This window comes from Oncorhynchus mykiss, unplaced genomic scaffold (assembly GCF_013265735.2).
Source record: "Oncorhynchus mykiss isolate Arlee unplaced genomic scaffold, USDA_OmykA_1.1 un_scaffold_87, whole genome shotgun sequence".
NCBI classification, from domain to species: Eukaryota; Metazoa; Chordata; class Actinopteri; order Salmoniformes; family Salmonidae; genus Oncorhynchus; species Oncorhynchus mykiss.
The window spans coordinates 315,162-332,782 of record NW_023493659.1 but is presented as its reverse complement, the minus strand read 5'-3'; the positions used below and the strand labels follow the sequence as shown (position 1 = coordinate 332,782).

At 45.9% G+C, this 17,621-nt stretch overlaps 2 protein-coding genes and 1 long non-coding RNA gene across 5 annotated transcripts in view; 2 read left to right on the top strand and 1 right to left on the bottom strand.

Moving 5' to 3' along the window:
• The window catches only part of LOC110514921 (cytosol aminopeptidase), a 28,975-nt gene extending 16,966 nt beyond the window's left edge, over positions 1 to 12,009 (top strand). Inside the window, exons 10-16 of one of the 3 annotated variants that reach the window (XM_036972000.1) lie at positions 585 to 673; positions 1,336 to 1,438; positions 1,683 to 1,762; positions 8,911 to 9,023; positions 9,180 to 9,282; positions 10,959 to 11,145; positions 11,508 to 12,009. In XM_036972000.1, coding sequence (XP_036827895.1) covers positions 585 to 673; positions 1,336 to 1,438; positions 1,683 to 1,762; positions 8,911 to 9,023; positions 9,180 to 9,282; positions 10,959 to 11,042 — 572 coding nt within the window. In that variant the 3' untranslated portion in view covers positions 11,043 to 11,145; positions 11,508 to 12,009. Of the gene's footprint in view, positions 1 to 584; positions 674 to 1,335; positions 1,439 to 1,682; positions 1,763 to 8,910; positions 9,024 to 9,179; positions 9,283 to 10,958; positions 11,146 to 11,352; positions 11,379 to 11,507 lie in introns of those variants that run through there. The other 2 variants (XM_036972001.1, XM_036972002.1) reach the window with 2 other exon arrangements.
• A 533-nt stretch (positions 12,010 to 12,542) lies between these two features.
• LOC110515424 (mediator of RNA polymerase II transcription subunit 28) lies at positions 12,543 to 17,393 on the top strand. The gene is made up of 5 exons (XM_036971972.1): positions 12,543 to 12,759; positions 13,753 to 13,819; positions 14,750 to 14,862; positions 15,995 to 16,078; positions 16,835 to 17,393. The coding sequence occupies exons 1-5, from the start codon at positions 12,601 to 12,603 to the stop codon at positions 16,952 to 16,954; spliced, it is 543 nt and encodes a 180-aa protein (XP_036827867.1). The 5' UTR covers positions 12,543 to 12,600; the 3' UTR covers positions 16,955 to 17,393.
• On the bottom strand, positions 16,996 to 17,547 carry LOC118946999. The gene is made up of 2 exons (XR_005041632.1): positions 17,357 to 17,547; positions 16,996 to 17,260 (listed from the first exon to the last, which is right to left on the bottom strand). It is a non-coding gene; the product is annotated as an uncharacterized LOC118946999 (long non-coding RNA).
• Between the last annotated feature and the right edge of the window lie 74 nt (positions 17,548 to 17,621).

Here is a 17,621-nt window from a genome sequence, read left to right as displayed (position 1 = left end):
TTCTAGTTTGGTCTGCAGCTTGTCTCCTAGAGGGTTCTAGTTTGGTCTGCAGCTTGTCTCCTAGAGGTTTGTAGTTTGGTCTGCAGCTTGTCTGCTAGAAGGTTCTAGTTTGGTCTGCAGCTTGTCTGCTAGAAGGTTCTAGTTTGGTCTGCAGCTTGTCTCCTAGAGGGTTCTAGTTTGGTCTGCAGCTTGTCTCCTAGAGGGTTCTAGTTTGGTCTGCAGCTTGTCTCCTAGAGGGTTCTAGTTTGGTCTGCAGCTTGTCTCCTAGAGGGTTCTAGTTTGGTCTGCAGCTTGTCTCCTAGAGGGTTCTAGTTTGGTCTGCAGCTTGTCTCCTAGAGGGTTCTAGTTTGGTCTGCAGCTTGTCTCCTAGAGGGTTCTAGTTTGGTCTGCAGCTTGTCTCCTAGAGGGTTCTAGTTTGGTCTGCAGCTTGTCTCCTAGAGGGTTTTAGTTTGGTCTGCAGCTTGTCTCCTAGAGGGTTCTAGTTTGGTCTGCAGCTTGTCTCCTAGAGGGTTTTAGTTTGGTCTGCAGCTTGTCTCCTAGAAGGTTCTACACAGGAAGTAGTAATGTGTGTTATTAACCCCCAGGTCTTGCACCTCTCTGTGAGAACATGCCCAGTGGGAAAGCCAACAAGCCTGGAGATGTCGTCACCGCCAAGAACGGCAAAACCATACAGGTATTTGTTACCGTGGCTACTAAACCATACAGGTCTTTGTTACCGTGGCAACTAAACCATACAGGTCTTTGTTACTGTGGCTACTAAACCTGCATGTATTTGTTACCGTGGCTACTAAACCTGCAGGTATTTGTTACCATCGCTACTAAACCATACAGGTGTGTGTGTGTTACCATGGCTACTAAAACCATACAGGTCTTTGTTACCGTGGCAACTAAACCATACAGGTCTTTGTTACCGTGGCTACTAAACCTGCAGGTATTTGTTACCATTGCTATTAAACTATACAGGTGTGTGTGTTACCGTGGCTACTAAACCATACAGGTATTTGTTACCGTGGCTACTAAACCATACTGGTCTTTGTTACCGTAGCTACTAAACCCTACAGGTATTTGTTACCGTGGCTACTAAGCCATGCAGGTGTGTGTGTGTGTGTGTGTGTGTGTGTTACCGTGGCTACTAAACCATTTCAGGTCTTTGTTACCATGGCTACTAAACCATACAGGTCTTTGTTACCGTGGCTACTAAACCATGCAGGTCATTGTTACTGTGGCTACTAAACCATACAGGTATTTGTTACCGTGGCTACTAAACCACGCAGGTCTTTGTTTACATCAAATTAAGTATTTTGTGTGTGTGTGTGTGTGTGTGTGTGTGTGTAGGTGGACAACACGGACGCAGAGGGACGGTTGATCCTAGCAGATGCTCTCTGTTACGCTCACAGCTTCAACCCCAGAGCCATCGTCAACGCTGCTACCCTCACTGGTTAGTACCCTCCCTGGTTAGTACCCTCCCTGGTTAGTACCCTCCCTGGTTAGTACCCTCACTGGTTAGTACCCTCACTGGTTAGTACCCTGTGTGTGTTGGTGAGACGGCCATCGTCAACGCTGCTACCCTCACTGGTTAGTACCCTCACTGGTTAGTACCCTGTGTGTGTTGGTGAGACGGCCGTCGCTGTTCACTAACCGGCTAGTCTATTGGTCACTTGTGTTTTCTGTCTGTCTCTCAGGAGCGATGGATGTTGCTCTGGGTTCAGCAGCGACAGGAGTCTTCACCAACTCTGACTGGCTCTGGGAACAGCTTCACAAGGTAACACACACACACACACACAGACACACACAGACACACTGAAAAGCCATCCTCTATTATAATTGGGTACGTTGGGTTCTTCTATCAAAATGTCTCACGTTTGGAAATCAACTAAAATGCATTGAACTTGTTCCAAAAAAAAACATTATTTTGCACAATATTATGAACTGAAAAGATCTGAAATCCATATTTCCTGTAACTGTCTGACGAGGAACACGTGGAAATGCCCCTGTGTGTCTGTCTGTCTGGTTTCTGTGCCTTCAGAAAGTGGACATAAACCCCTTGCCTTATTACAGCCTGGATTCAAAATGGATCCATGTCTTTCTCCCCCATAATAACCAAGTAAAAACATGTTTTTAGAAATTGTTACATTTATTGAAAATTAAATACCGAAATATCTCATTTACATAAAGTATTCACACCCCCGAGTCACTTTGTCTTTCTTTAAAGGCTCTAAGAGTGATTACAGCTGTGAGTCTTTCTGGGTAAGTCTCTAAGAGTCATTACAGATTAGAGTCTTTCTGGGTAAGTCTCTAAGAGTGATGACAGCTGTGAGTCTTTCTGGGTACGTCTCTAAGAGTCATTACAGCTGGGAGTCTTTCTGGGTAAGTCTCTAAGAGTGATTACAGCTGTGAGTCATTCTGGGTAAGTCTCTAAGAGTGATGACAGCTGTGAGTCTTTCTGGGTACGTCTCTAAGAGTCATTACAGCTGGGAGTCTTTCTGGGTAAGTCTCTAAGAGTGATTACAGCTGTGAGTCTTTCTGGGTAAGTCTCTAAGAGTGATTACAGCTGTGAGTCTTTCTGGGTAAGTCTCTAAGAGCGATTACAGCTGTAAGTCTTTCTGGGTAAGTCTCTAAGAGCTTTCCACACCTGGATTGTGCAACATTCTTTTCTCAATTCTTCAAGCTCTGTCACATTGGTTGTTGATCATTGCTAGACAACTATTTCCAGGTCTGACCATAGATTTAAGTAACTGCTGAAAGGTGAATTCATCTCCCAGTGTCTGGTGGAAAGCAGACTGAACCAGGTTTTCCTCTAGGATTTTGCCTGTGCTTAGCTCCATTCCGTTTCTTTTTATCCTGTAAAACTCCCCAGTACTTAACTATTACAACCATACCCATAACATGATGCAGCCACCACTATGCTTGAACATATGGAGTGTTACTCAGTGATGTGTTGTATTGGATTTGCCCCAAACATAACACTTTGTATTCAGAACAAAAAGTGAATTGCTTTGCCGCATTCTTTGCAGTATTACTAAAGTGCCTTATTGCAAACAGGATGCATGTTTTGGAATATTTTTATTCTGTAAAGGCTTCCTTCTGTTCACTGTGTCATTTAGGTCAGTATTGTGGAGTAACGACAATGTTGTTTATCCATACTCAGTTTTCTCCCATCACAGTCATTAAACTCTGTAACTGTTTTAAAGTCACCATTGGCCCCATGGTGAAATCCCTGCGCGGTTTCCTTCCTCTCCGGCAACTAAGTTAGGAAGGACGCCTGTATCTTTGTAGTGACTGGGTGTATTGATACACCATCTAAAGTGTCAATAATAAATTCACCATTCTCAAAGGGATTTTCAATGTCTGCTTTTTTTTACCCATCTACCAATAGGAGCCCTTCTTTGTGAGGCATTGGAAAACCTCCCTGGTTTTGTGGTTGAATCTGTGTTTGAAATTCACTGCTGGACTGAGGGACCTTACAGATAATTGTATGTGTGGGGAAAGAGATGAGGAAGTCATTAAAAAACTCATGTTAAACACTATTATACACAGTGTCCAAGCACATCTTCACTCCTGAACTTGAGGCTTGTCATAACAAAGGAGTTGAATACTTATTAACTGAAGACGTTTCAGTTTTAATTCATTTGTTAAAATTTCGAAAAACACAACAAAATGTGGGGAAAGTCAAGGGGTGTGAATACTTTCTGAAGGCACTGCATGTCTACACTTTGTAACCGTTAGCAATGATGCTAATGCTGCTGATGCTAATTATGCTGATGCTGATGCTAATGCTGCTGCTAATGCTACTGATGCTGCTAATGCTACTGATGATGCTAATGCTACTGATGATGCTAATGCTACTGATGCTGCTAATGCTACTGATGATGCTAATGCTACTGATGATGCTAATGCTACTGATGCTGCTAATGCTACTGATGATGCTAATGCTACTGATGATACCATTCTTCCCCATCTCAATTAAGAGTTAACTATAAAGTAGCCTCTGCATATCTGCATCAGTCCAGTAGTCCTGTGTTTTGCATAATATATAAATATAAAGAAACTTCCTCTGATTTTTCTCTCCCTCTAGTGGTCTCCTGATGTGGTTTAAGCATTTGCTGTGGAGTTGGAACATTTGAATGTAGTTGTTTTTCTACTGAAAGTGTGATTTCTGAGAGTGAAAACCAGGCAGAATCTGTCCTTGTCCCTGTGCCGTTGTGGTATTGAGTTTAGCGATACTAAACCTGGGATACAAGTCCAAATTCTGCTATTGTGACCTCACTAACACACTAACACTAATATATAAACACTGTGGTGTGTCTCTCTGTGTTAGGAGACAGGGTATGGAGGGTTACATACACACTGTGGTGTGTCTCTCTGTGTTAGGAGACAGGGTATGGAGGGTTACATACACACTGTGGTGTGTCTCTGTGTTAGGAGACAGGGTATGGAGGGTTACATACACACTGTGGTGTGTCTCTGTGTTAGGAGACAGGGTATGGAGGGTTACATAAACACTGTGGTGTCTCTCTGTGTTAGGAGACAGGGTATGGAGGGTTACATACACACTGTGGTGTCTCTCTGTGTTAGGAGACAGGGTATGGAGGGTTACATACACACTGTGGTGTCTCTCTGTGTTAGGAGACAGGGTATGGAGGGTTACATACACACTGTGGTGTCTCTCTGTGTTAGGAGACAGGGTATGGAGGGTTACATACACACTGTGGTGTCTCTCTGTGTTAGGAGACAGGGTATGGAGGGTTACATACACACTGTGGTGTCTCTCTGTGTTAGGAGACAGGGTATGGAGGGTTACATACACACTGTGGTGTCTCTCTGTGTTAGGAGACAGGGTATGGAGGGTTACATACACACTGTGGTGTGTCTCTCTGTGTTAGGAGACAGGGTATGGAGGGTTACATACACACTGTGGTGTGTCTCTCTGTGTTAGGAGACAGGGTATGGAGGGTTACATAAACACTGTGGTGTCTCTCTGTGTTAGGAGACAGGGTATGGAGGGTTACATACACACTGTGGTGTCTCTCTGTGTTAGGAGACAGGGTATGGAGGGTTACATACACACTGTGGTGTCTCTCTGTGTTAGGAGACAGGGTATGGAGGGTTACATACACACTGTGGTGTCTCTCTGTGTTAGGAGACAGGGTATGGAGGGTTACATACACACTGTGGTGTCTCTCTGTGTTAGGAGACAGGGTATGGAGGGTTACATACACACTGTGGTGTCTCTGTGTTAGGAGACAGGGTATGGAGGGTTACATACACACTGTGGTGTCTCTGTGTTAGGAGACAGGGTATGGAGGGTTACATAAACACTGTGGTGTGTCTCTGTGTTAGGAGACAGGGTATGGAGGGTTACATACACACTGTGGTGTCTCTCTGTGTTAGGAGACAGGGTATGGAGGGTTACATACACACTGTGGTGTCTCTCTGTGTTAGGAGACAGGGTATGGAGGGTTACATACACACTGTGGTGTCTCTGTTAGGAGACAGGGTATGGAGGGTTACATAAACACTGTGGTGTCTCTCTGTGTTAGGAGACAGGGTATGGAGGGTTACATACACACTGTGGTGTCTCTCTGTGTTAGGAGACAGGGTATGGAGGGTTACATACACACTGTGGTGTCTCTCTGTGTTAGGAGACAGGGTACGGAGGGTTACATACACACTGTGGTGTCTCTCTGTGTTAGGAGACAGGGTATGGAGGGTTACATACACACTGTGGTGTCTCTCTGTGTTAGGAGACAGGGTATGGAGGGTTACATACACACTGTGGTGTCTCTCTGTGTTAGGAGACAGGGTATGGAGGGTTACATACACACTGTGGTGTCTCTCTGTGTTAGGAGACAGGGTATGGAGGGTTACATAAACACTGGTGTCTCTCTGTGTTAGGCCAGTGTGGTAACAGGAGACAGGGTATGGAGGGTTACATACACACTGTGGTGTCTCTCTGTGTTAGGAGACAGGGTATGGAGGGTTACATACACACTGTGGTGTCTCTCTGTGTTAGGAGACAGGGTATGGAGGGTTACATACACACTGTGGTGTCTCTCTGTGTTAGGAGACAGGGTATGGAGGGTTACATACACACTGTGGTGTCTCTGTGTTAGGAGACAGGGTATGGAGGGTTACATACACACTGTGGTGTCTCTCTGTGTTAGGAGACAGGGTATGGAGGGTTACATAAACACTGTGGTGTCTCTCTGTGTTAGGAGACAGGGTATGGAGGGTTACATACACACTGTGGTGTCTCTCTGTGTTAGGAGACAGGGTATGGAGGGTTACATACACACTGTGGTGTCTCTGTGTTAGGAGACAGGGTATGGAGGGTTACATACACACTGTGGTGTCTCTCTGTGTTAGGAGACAGGGTATGGAGGGTTACATACACACTGTGGTGTCTCTGTGTTAGGAGACAGGGTATGGAGGGTTACATACACACTGTGGTGTCTCTCTGTGTTAGGAGACAGGGTATGGAGGGTTACATAAACACTGTGGTGTCTCTCTGTGTTAGGAGACAGGGTATGGAGGGTTACATACACACTGTGGTGTCTCTCTGTGTTAGGAGACAGGGTATGGAGGGTTACATACACACTGTGGTGTCTCTCTGTGTTAGGAGACAGGGTATGGAGGGTTACATACACACTGTGGTGTCTCTCTGTGTTAGGAGACAGGGTATGGAGGGTTACATACACACTGTGGTGTCTCTCTGTGTTAGGAGACAGGGTATGGAGGGTTACATACACACTGTGGTGTGTCTCTCTGTGTTAGGAGACAGGGTATGGAGGGTTACATACACACTGTGGTGTGTCTCTCTGTGTTAGGAGACAGGGTATGGAGGGTTACATAAACACTGTGGTGTCTCTCTGTGTTAGGAGACAGGGTATGGAGGGTTACATACACACTGTGGTGTCTCTCTGTGTTAGGAGACAGGGTATGGAGGGTTACATACACACTGTGGTGTCTCTCTGTGTTAGGAGACAGGGTATGGAGGGTTACATACACACTGTGGTGTCTCTCTGTGTTAGGAGACAGGGTATGGAGGGTTACATACACACTGTGGTGTCTCTCTGTGTTAGGAGACAGGGTATGGAGGGTTACATACACACTGTGGTGTCTCTCTGTGTTAGGAGACAGGGTATGGAGGGTTACATACACACTGTGGTGTCTCTCTGTGTTAGGAGACAGGGTATGGAGGGTTACATACACACTGTGGTGTCTCTGTGTTAGGAGACAGGGTATGGAGGGTTACATACACACTGTGGTGTCTCTCTGTGTTAGGAGACAGGGTATGGAGGGTTACATACACACTGTGGTGTCTCTCTGTGTTAGGAGACAGGGTATGGAGGGTTACATACACACTGTGGTGTCTCTCTGTGTTAGGAGACAGGGTATGGAGGGTTACATACACACTGTGGTGTCTCTCTGTGTTAGGAGACAGGGTATGGAGGGTTACATACACACTGTGGTGTCTCTCTGTGTTAGGAGACAGGGTATGGAGGGTTACATACACACTGTGGTGTCTCTCTGTGTTAGGAGACAGGGTATGGAGGGTTACATAAACACTGGTGTCTCTCTGTGTTAGGCCAGTGTGGTAACAGGAGACAGGGTATGGAGGGTTACATACACACTGTGGTGTCTCTCTGTGTTAGGAGACAGGGTATGGAGGGTTACATACACACTGTGGTGTCTCTCTGTGTTAGGAGACAGGGTATGGAGGGTTACATACACACTGTGGTGTCTCTCTGTGTTAGGAGACAGGGTATGGAGGGTTACATACACACTGTGGTGTCTCTGTGTTAGGAGACAGGGTATGGAGGGTTACATACACACTGTGGTGTCTCTCTGTGTTAGGAGACAGGGTATGGAGGGTTACATAAACACTGTGGTGTCTCTCTGTGTTAGGAGACAGGGTATGGAGGGTTACATACACACTGTGGTGTCTCTCTGTGTTAGGAGACAGGGTATGGAGGGTTACATACACACTGTGGTGTCTCTGTGTTAGGAGACAGGGTATGGAGGGTTACATACACACTGTGGTGTCTCTCTGTGTTAGGAGACAGGGTATGGAGGGTTACATACACACTGTGGTGTCTCTCTGTGTTAGGAGACAGGGTATGGAGGGTTACATACACACTGTGGTGTCTCTCTGTGTTAGGAGACAGGGTATGGAGGGTTACATACACACTGTGGTGTCTCTGTGTTAGGAGACAGGGTATGGAGGGTTACATACACACTGTGGTGTCTCTCTGTGTTAGGAGACAGGGTATGGAGGGTTACATACACACTGTGGTGTCTCTCTGTGTTAGGAGACAGGGTATGGAGGGTTACATACACACTGTGGTGTCTCTCTGTGTTAGGAGACAGGGTATGGAGGGTTACATACACACTGTGGTGTCTCTGTGTTAGGAGACAGGGTATGGAGGGTTACATACACACTGTGGTGTCTCTCTGTGTTAGGAGACAGGGTATGGAGGGTTACATACACACTGTGGTGTCTCTGTTAGGAGACAGGGTATGGAGGGTTACATACACACTGTGGTGTCTCTCTGTGTTAGGAGACAGGGTATGGAGGGTTACATACACACTGTGGTGTCTCTGTTAGGAGACAGGGTATGGAGGGTTACATACACACTGTGGTGTCTCTCTGTGTTAGGAGACAGGGTATGGAGGGTTACATACACACTGTGGTGTCTCTGTTAGGAGACAGGGTATGGAGGGTTACATACACACTGTGGTGTCTCTCTGTGTTAGGAGACAGGGTATGGAGGGTTACATACACACTGTGGTGTCTCTCTGTGTTAGGAGACAGGGTATGGAGGGTTACATACACACTGTGGTGTCTCTCTGTGTTAGGAGACAGGGTATGGAGGGTTACATACACACTGTGGTGTCTCTCTGTGTTAGGCCAGTGTGGTAACAGGAGACCGGGTGTGGAGGATGCCGTTGTTTCAACATTACACCAGACAGGTCACTGACTGCCAGCTGGCCGACCTCAACAACGTTGGCAAGTACAGCCGGTAAGAACACACACACACACACACACAGGTAACATCTAGAAACAACCCTAAACAACTTCTGTGTTAATGCCATCTTGTGTGTGTGTGTGTGTGTGTGTGTGTGTGTGTGTGTGTGTGTGTGTGTGTGTGTGTGTGTGTGTGTGTGTGTGTGTGTAGTTCTGGCGGAGCCTGCACGGCGGCAGCGTTTCTGAGGGAGTTTGTGACGGCTCCTCATTGGGCGCACCTGGACATCGCCGGGGTGATGACCAATAAGGACGAGGTTACGGTAGTCTTCTGGAACATTGATCTTAGAGCTGTTTTTGATTTTTGTATTGATTTTACCGGGTTCGTCTCACTGAGTTGAAATATCTTTTGCAAAAGAGACCTGGGCAAAATGGCAGCACACTAAGCTTAAAACATGTACAACATAAAACACAGCAGTTTAAAGGTTGACTTTGGGGGGGGGGGGGGGACGCTAAAATAAAGGCTTTAAACTGTAGAACTGATCAATGCAGCGTCATACCAGGTCAGTTCATCCTTAAAAACTAAAACTAATGAACGAAGAAGATATTTGGCTGCAGAAGTGCCATTTCATATTGACCTCTACAGCTTCCTGTGAAATGACTTCACAAATACTGGAGTAGTTACTGGCTAGCTACAGTGGCTAGCTTAGCTAACGAACATCAACACACACTGGAGGAGTTACTGGCTAGCTACAGTGGCTAGCTTAGCTAATGAACTAGCTAAGACGCATCAACAACACATACTGGAGGAGTTACTGGCTAGCTACAGTGGCTAGCTTAGCTAATGAACTAGCTAAGACGCATCAACACATACTGGAGGAGTTACTGGCTAGCTACAGTGGCTAGCTTAGCTAACGAACTAGCTATGACAACACACACTGGAGGAGTTACTGGCTAGCTACAGTGGCTAGCTTAGCTAACGAACTAGCTCTGTCGGTCACGGCGCGCATGATCAGAATGATACATCAATCACAACCCCTTCTGTTAGTGTTCTAGAACCATGATGACCACAACCCCTTCTGTTAGTGTTCTAGAACCATGACGACCACAACCCCTTCTGTTAGTGTTCTAGAACCATGACGACCACAACCCCTTCTGTTAGTGTTCTAGAACCATGACGACCACAACCCCTTCTGTTAGTGTTCTAGAACCATGACGACCACAACCCCTTCTGTTAGTGTTCTAGAACCATGACGACCACAACCCCTTCTGTTAGTGTTCTAGAACCATGACGACCACAACCCCTTCTGTTAGTGTTCTAGAACCATGACGACCACAACCCCTTCTGTTAGTGTTCTAGAACCATGACGACCACAACCCCTTCTGTTAGTGTTCTAGAACCATGACGACCACAACCCCTTCTGTTAGTGTTCTAGAACCATGACGACCACAACCCCTTCTGTTAGTGTTCTAGAACCATGACGACCACAACCCCTTCTGTTAGTGTTCTAGAACCATGACGACCACAACCCCTTCTGTTAGTGTTCTAGAACCATGACGACCACAACCCCTTCTGTTAGTGTTCTAGAACCATGACGACCACAACCCCTTCTGTTAGTGTTCTAGAACCATGACGACCACAAACCCTTCTGTTAGTGTTCTGGAACCATGACGACCACAAACCCTTCTGTTAGTGTTCAGGAACCATGACGACCACAAACCCTTCTGTTAGTGTTCTGGAACCATGACGACCACAAACCCTTCTGTTAGTGTTCAGGAACCATGACGACCACAACCCCTTCTGTTAGTGTTCAGGAACCATGACGACCACAACCCCTTCTGTTAGTGTTCAGGAACTATGACGACCACAACCCCTTCTGTTCTGTCCGGCTGAGGGGTTGGATTGCTGAGAGACGCTGGCTGTTGTCCTGTTGGACATTAACAATACACTTTTCTCTTTTTAGATTCTCTCTCACTGTTTGTCTCTCTCCAGGTTCCCTACCTGAAGAAAGGAATGTCTGGGAGACCGACACGAACACTGGTAGAGTTCGCTGCTGGAATGGCCAACAAAGCCTGAAGACACATACACACACACCACTCCTACACACACTGAGCTGGCTGGAGAATGATTATTCTGTAGAGACAGAGACACTGGTACTATGTAGAGTTACAGACTGCTTCCCAAATAGCACCTTATTCCCTACCCATTGGAGTCTGGTCTAAAGTAGTGGACTATATAGGGAATAGGCCCTTTTTGTCCCCTATATATATATATATATATATATATATATATATATATATTAGGGAATAGAATGCTATTTGGGATGTATCCTGAGTCATCTGGTAGCCTGCTGTGCATCGAGAGGGTGGACATTTCCACCCCCGTGCCCCAGCACATGTAACTAATTCCCTCCCCATAGGAGTCGGGTCTAAAGTAGTGAACTATATAGGGAATAGGATGCTATTTGGGATGTATCCTGAGTCATCTGGTAGCAGCCTGCTGTGCATCGAGAGGGTTGAAGAGGACATTTCCACCCCCCTGCCCCAGCACATGTAACTAATTCCCTCTCTAGTTTATAGCCTACATTCATTGAGAAACTGAATGTATGTAAATGGACAAGGTATATCGTATCCTACCCTACAAGGTATATCGTATCCTTCCCTACAAAAAGAGTTTGCAGTCAGAGTGCAGTGTAACTGCATCATGTTTTAACTGCAGTTATTCTGCAATCACTGCTTCCAAAATACCACCGTCGACTTTAATCTTGTTTTGGAACGGTAACTACGCAAAGTGTTGTTGCGTAGCGACACTACGCAGCCCTACAATTTATAACTGGAAGAACGCAGGATGGCCTTTTCTGCGTAGCCTTCTTGCGTTGCATAGTAGGGTAAAAACGAGGCTTCAGTGACAAGTCAGTTAACCTCTTCTGTCCAGTAGTTGTGGGAGAAACTAATGCTGAAGTTGGTATGCACTTTTGCGCACAAAAAACTGTCAAATATTATTATTATTGCCATGTCATTTAAATAAAACACCAATAAAACCATTTTGGGGGATCAATGTGTCTTGTCACACTATATTATAGTGTAAATGACAAATTGTTTTAATATAGTCATTAAGTAGAACCTATTACATTCCTCAGCCAGTGTGGCATGTCCTAGTTGCTATATTTATCAACTTTTCAGACTACCCTGGCAACTTGTTTTTCAAATAGCACCTAGCAACAAATTTAGCTACTTTTAAAAATTTGTTTGGAACTTTTAGCAACTTTTGAAAAGTGACTCAAACGCACGCATTTCCCCCTCTGACAGAAACGATTTTCTCTGTCACACGAGGCTGGCTGCACTAGTGCATTGTGAGTGACGCCTGCAGCAAACCCAATGAATATAGTTGCTCACGAATGTTTGATCTTGAACAGAACAACATCAATCAACATATCTCAATCAAAAGTGTACAGCCAGAAGAAGTACAGAAAAGAGTGGGACTCTGCACCTGAACAAATGTCAAACCATATTTATTTTGCCAGTCAATTTGAATAACGTTATTGCGTATTATACGTAATGGCGCAGATTTTACGTTATCACGCAATGACATCACAACGTCATTTAGTTGTCAACACTGCAAACAACCATCCAGGATGTCTTCCTCCATGGGCAGCGGGATGTTCCCCGGCCAGCAGTCCGCTGGTCCTCACCCTGTCGGCGGCCCGGGTCAGCCGGGACTACTGTCTGGAGCTCCGGGGAACAGGGTCCAGGGCCCCAACACTCTGGTAGACGACCTAGAGGCTTCTTTCGAGGTACGAGATAAACAGCTAGCCGTGGTATAGCTAATGTAATGATACTAGCTGGCCTAGCTAGCCGTGGTATAGCTAATGTAATGATACTAGCTAGCCGTGGTAAAGCTAATGTAATGATACTAGCTAGCCGTGGTAAAGCTAATGTAATGATACTAGCTAGCCGTGGTATAGCTAATGTAATGATACTAGCTAGCCGTGGTATAGCTAATGTAATGATACTAGCTAGCCGTGGTATAGCTAACGGAATGATACTAGCTAGCCGTGGTAAAGCTAATGTAATGATACTAGCTAGCCGTGGTATAGCTAATGTAATGATACTAGCTAGCCGTGGTATAGCTAATGTAATGATACTAGCTAGCCGTGGTATAGCTAATGTAATGATACTAGCTAGCCGTGGTATAGTTAATGTAATGATACTAGCTAGCCGTGGTATAGCTAACGTAATGATACTAGCTAGCCGTGGTATAGTTAATGTAATGATACTAGCTAGCCGTGGTATAGCTAATGTAATGATACTAGCTAGCCGTGGTATAGTTAATGTAATGATACTAGCTAGCCGTGGTATAGCTAACGTAATGATACTAGCTAACCAAACTAGTGTTACTAGCGTTAGCTAGCTACATTGTTGTTGTGCAGAGAGCAGTGTAGTCTGCTGAGGGGACAACGGCTCATCATAATGTCTGGAACAGAGCGATTGGCATCAAACACCTGGAAACCAAACCAATGTGTTTGATGTATTTAATACCATTTCATTGATTTACGCTCTAGTCATTACTACGAGCCCGTTCGCCCCAATTTAAAGTGCCACCAACCTGGGCTGCAAGCATACTTTGCGTCTCATGTTTTACTGACTTTCCAGGACACAACTAGCACTCATATGTAACTCAATGTCATGTTATAGCTAGCTAAGTACATTTTATCTCTGGTCTGGCCTTACTGAAGCTAGCTAAGTGTTTAGTAGTGAACTGTTAACCAGTTGTCTTGTGTCAGCAGGCTTGCTTTGCGTCCCTAGTGAGTCAAGACTACGTGAACGGAACCGACCAGGAGGAAATTCGGACAGGTGAGACCAGTAAAGTTCACGACCCAAAAGGGCACCGTATTCCCAGACGAGCTCCTAGGTGACCAACAACCATCCTCCTGGATAGCGACAGGGTATTAATGGTTTTGCTCCAGCCCTGTTTTAACACCTGATTTAGCCAATCAGGGTCCAGATGAGCAGCTGGTTGGTAGAAGCAGGTGTTTTACAACAGGGCAGTAGCAAAATCCTGCACACTCAGTAATTCAGGAGGAGAGTTGGCTAGCCTTGGGGCAGTTAGCTAGTTGCATATTAAACATTTTGAAACACATTCATTAAAAATATATTTATTTCATTACTTTGCTGATCTAGCTAAAAATGAACTGACTTGCATGTCTGTCAGTGTCTCTCTCTCTCTTTAACCTCTCTGTCTCTCTCTCTAACCTGTCTGTCTCTCTAACCTGTCGGTCTCTCTCTCTAACCTGTCTGTCTCTCTCTCTCTAACCTCTCTCTGTCTCTCTGTCTCTCTCCCTCTCTAACCTGTCTGTCTCTCTCTCTCTCTCTCTCTAACCTGTCGGTCTCTTTCTCTAACCTGTCTGTCTCTCTGTCTGTCTCTCTCTAACCTGTCTATCTCTCTGTTTCTCTCTCTAACCTGTCTGTCTCTCTGTCTCTCTCTCTCTCTAACCTGTCTCTCTCTCTAACCTGTCTCTCTCTCTCTCTCTAACCTGTCTCTCTCTCTCTCTCTCTCTAACCTGTCTCTCTCTCTGTCTCTCTAACCTGTCTATCTCTCTGTCTCTCTCTCTAACCTGTCTCTCTCTCTGTCTCTCTAACCTGTCTATCTCTCTGTCTCTCTCTCTAACCTGTCTGTCTCTCTGTCTCTCTCTCTCTAACCTGTCTGTCTCTCTCTCTCTCTCTCTCTAACCTGTCTCTCTCTCTGTCTCTCTCTCTCTCTCTCTAACCTGTCTGTCTCCCCAGGTGTGGATCAGTGTATTCAGAAGTTTCTGGATGTCGCCAGACAGACAGAATGTTTCTTCCTGCAGAAGCGTCTTCAGTTATCAGTTCAGAAACCCGACCAGGTGGTCAAAGAGGTAGATGATACTGTATACCAGGGGTATTCAATTCTTACCCTACCAGCTGTCCCAGGTCTAAATCAGTCCAGAAACCTGACCAGGTGGTCAAAGAGGTAGATGATACTGTATACCAGGGGTATTCAATTCTTACCCTACCAGCTGTCCCAGGTCTAAATCAGTCCAGAAACCTGACCAGGTGGTCAGAGGTAGATGATACTGTATACCAGGGGTATTCAATTCTTACCCTACCAGCTGTCCCAGGTCTAAATCAGTCCAGAAACCCGACCAGGTGGTCAAAGAGGTAGATGATACTGTATACCAGGGGTATTCAATTCTTACCCTACCAGCTGTCCCAGGTCTAAATCAGTCCAGAAACCCGACCAGGTGGTCAGAGGTAGGTGATACTGTATACCAGGGGTATTCAATTCTTACCCTACCAGCTGTCCCAGGTCTAAACCAGTCCCTGATTAGAGGGGAATCACTCACCTGGTGTCCCAGGTCTAAATCAGTCCCTGATTAGAGGGGAATCACCCACCTGGAGTCCCAGGTCTAAATCAGTCCCTGATTAGAGGGGAACAATGGGAGAGAAAAAACAGTGGAAATTGGTTCTAGAATTTGATGGCTCTATATGGATTAGGGTGAAGTCGCCCCTAGATGCTGATCTTGGGTCAGTGTTACATTTCCCCCACTAATGGTTAATGTTAGGATTGGGGGAGGGGAGGCTTACCTTAGATCTGTGCCTAAGGGGAAAATTCACCCTGGAGCTCTATGTATGGGGGAACTTCACCGGTATGGGGATGTTCTGGTGTTAGGACAGCCTCCCTCTGCTGTTAACAGCTAGTCCATCTCTTCTCTATTCTGGTGTTAGGACAGCCTCCCTCTGCTGTTAACAGCTAGTCCATCTCTTCTCTATTCTGGTGTTAGGACAGCCTCCCTCTGCTGTTAACAGCTAGTCCATCTCTTCTCTATTCTGGTGTTAGGACAGCCTCCCTCTTCTGTTAACAGCTAGTCCATCTCTTCTCTGTTCTGGTGTTAGGACAGCCTCCCTCTGCTGTTAACAGCTAGTCCATCTCTTGTCTATTCTGGTGTTAGGACAGCCTCCCTCTGCTGTTAACAGCTAGTCCATCTCTTCTCCCTCTCTTCTCTCCAGGATGTGTCTGAGCTGCGGAATGAACTCCAGAGGAAAGAGCTGCTTGTTCAGAAACACCTGTCTAAGCTGCACCACTGGCAGCAGGTACGTCCTCCGTGACCCGGAAACTGATACGTTGTTGAGGAGTGTGTAAATGTGTTAGTAGGCCAACAGAAGGCTGTCCTCCCCTTCTCCATAGCCTCCTTTAGGCCAGGAAGCAGAGTCCTCCCTTCCTCCTTTAGGCCAGGAAGCAGAGTCCTCCCCTCCTCCATAGCCTTCTTTAGGCCAGGAAGCAGAGTCATCTATAGCCTCCTTTTAACCAGGAAGCAGAGTCCTCTCCTTCTCCATAGCCTCCTTAAGGCCAGGAAGCAGAGTCATCCATAGCCTCCTTTTAACCAGGAAGCAGAGTCCTCCCCTCCTCCATAGCCTCCTTTAGGCCAGGAAGCAGAGTCCTCCCCTTCTCCATAGCCTCCTTTTGACCAGGAAGCAGAGTCCTCCCTTCCTCCTTTAGGCCAGGAAGCAGAGTCCTCCCCTCCTCCATAGCCTTCTTTTGACCAGGAAGCAGAGTCCTCCCCTCCTCCATAGCCTTCTTTTGACCAGGAAGCAGAGTCCTCCCCTCCTCCATAGCCTTCTTTTGACCAGGAAGCAGAGTCCTCCCCTCCTCCATAGCCTTCTTTTGACCAGGAAGCAGAGTCCTCCCCTCCTCCATAGCCTTCTTTTGACCAGGAAGCAGAGTCCTCCCCTCCTCCATAGCCTTCTTTTGACCAGGAAGCAGAGTCCTCCCCTCGTCCATAGCCTCCTTTTAACCAGGAAGCTTGGTAACATGCCCGTCTGTCGTTAATATGTCTGTTCTGTCTGTAGGTTCTAGAGGATGTCAGTGTCCAGCATCGTAAACCGTCAGATCTCCCTCCACCTGGACCCCTGGCCTTCCTGGAACAGGCCTCAGCTAGTCTACCTGCTGCACCACTCAAACAGACCTAACACACACACACCGGTCTCTCTCTTCTGGAAAGTACATCATCTTTGTTTTCTTTTTGACTTTTGTAAATATTTCTGAGTCTGTTTTTTGTGCTGACAGATAATGAGTTTGTATCAGAACACCACCTGTTTTGTCCTGACAGAATGAATGAGTTTGGATCAGAACACCACCTGTTTTGTCCTGACAGAATGAATGAGTTTGGATCAGAACACCACCTGTTTTGTCCTGACAGAATAAATGAGTTTGGATCAGAACACCACCTGTTGTTTTGTGCTGACAGAATAAATGAGTTTGGATCAGAACACCACCTGTTGTTTTGTGCTGACAGAATAAATGAGTTTGGATCAGAACACCACCTGTTGTTTTGTGCTGACAGAATAAATGAGTTTGGATCAGAACACCACCTGTTTTGTCCTGACAGAATAAATGAGTTTGGATCAGAACACCACCTGTTTTGTCCTGACAGAATGAATGAGTTTGGATCAGAACACCACCTGTTTTGTCCTGACAGAATAAATGAGTTTGGATCAGAACACCAGCTGTTGTTTTGTCCTGACAGAATAAATGAGTTTGGATCAGAACGAAAATCAATCTAAGGAAGATGTCGAAATTATTTACTATCTTTTTAGTTAGTCTTTGTCAAGGTGCCAATGATTTTGGACGTTGTGG

Excerpts from the sequence above, each read along its gene's own strand:
- LOC110515424 (XM_036971972.1), top strand. The coding sequence starts at position 12,601 with ATGTCTTCCTCCATGGGCAGCGGGATGTTCCCCGGCCAGCAGTCCGCT. Across the intron at positions 12,760-13,752 it reads ACCTAGAGGCTTCTTTCGAG|GCTTGCTTTGCGTCCCTAGT; the intron begins GTACGAGATAAA and ends TTGTGTCAGCAG. Across the intron at positions 13,820-14,749 it reads CCAGGAGGAAATTCGGACAG|GTGTGGATCAGTGTATTCAG; the intron begins GTGAGACCAGTA and ends CTGTCTCCCCAG.